This window comes from Aptenodytes forsteri, unplaced genomic scaffold, assembly GCF_000699145.1.
Source record: "Aptenodytes forsteri isolate BGI_AS27 unplaced genomic scaffold, ASM69914v1 Scaffold341, whole genome shotgun sequence".
Lineage (NCBI taxonomy): Eukaryota > Metazoa > Chordata > Aves > Sphenisciformes > Spheniscidae > Aptenodytes > Aptenodytes forsteri.
This window is the reverse complement of record NW_008795553.1, coordinates 202,104-202,845: the sequence shown is the minus strand read 5'-3', so window position 1 is coordinate 202,845 and position 742 is coordinate 202,104. Positions and strand designations below refer to the sequence as shown.

The 742-nt window shown below is 69.5% G+C and overlaps 1 protein-coding gene across 1 annotated transcript in view; it reads right to left on the bottom strand.

Moving 5' to 3' along the window:
- RECQL4 (RecQ like helicase 4) overlaps positions 1–742 on the bottom strand; it is a gene marked incomplete at its 3' end in the record, with an annotated part of 12,008 nt that overhangs the window by 5,776 nt on the left and 5,490 nt on the right. Inside the window, 3 exon segments of the mRNA XM_019472808.1 lie at positions 2–43; positions 249–385; positions 518–610. Coding sequence (XP_019328353.1) covers positions 2–43; positions 249–385; positions 518–610 — 272 coding nt within the window.

Below are 742 nucleotides of genomic sequence, written 5' to 3'. Positions count from 1 at the left end.
AGTGGATGCAGCCGGCCTTCAGGCACGGCGGCAGCCCCGAGACCTGGAAGCGAAGCCCATCACCCCCCCGCGGGCGGACACGCTGGCCTCCGGTGACGTGGGGAGAGGGGCGGGTGGGTGGGGGGAACCCCCTTGGGACACCCACCTCCCCATTTTGGGCTCACGCAAGCCTTCCACGGCAGCAACGCGCAGCCAGCAGCGTCCCCGCAGGGGGCGGGGGCGGGAGAACCGGGACACCCGAGCGGTACCTGGTCATCCATCAGGGACACCAGAGGGGAGACGACCAAGGTGACGCACTTGGAGCGCTTGTGGTAGAGGTAAGCGGGGAGCTGGTAGCAGAGGGACTTCCCCATCCCCGTCGATAACACCACCAGCGTGGACAGGCCTGGCGGAACGAGGGGTTGGGGACTTAGCTGGGGGACAACCCGACCGCCCGGCACGGGAGGGGATGATGGGGAGCCCAAACCCCGCGGAGGAAAGGAGGTCGTGGTGGGGTGGGGTGGGGAACCAAACCCACCCGAGAGGATCCTCATGACGGCCGCCTCCTGGCCCGGGCGGAAGGAGCTGTAGCCCAACGCCTTCAGAGCCTCAAACACCTCCTCCGGGGTCTCTGCGGGGGGGAAGGACCCCCAGTCGGACGGGGACCAGAGGGGAGAAACCCAGCCGGCCCCACGCAGAGCGCCTTGGGGAGCCGTACCTCGCACCTTCCCCTCCGGCCCCGGGCCGTAGAGGGGCTCCATGG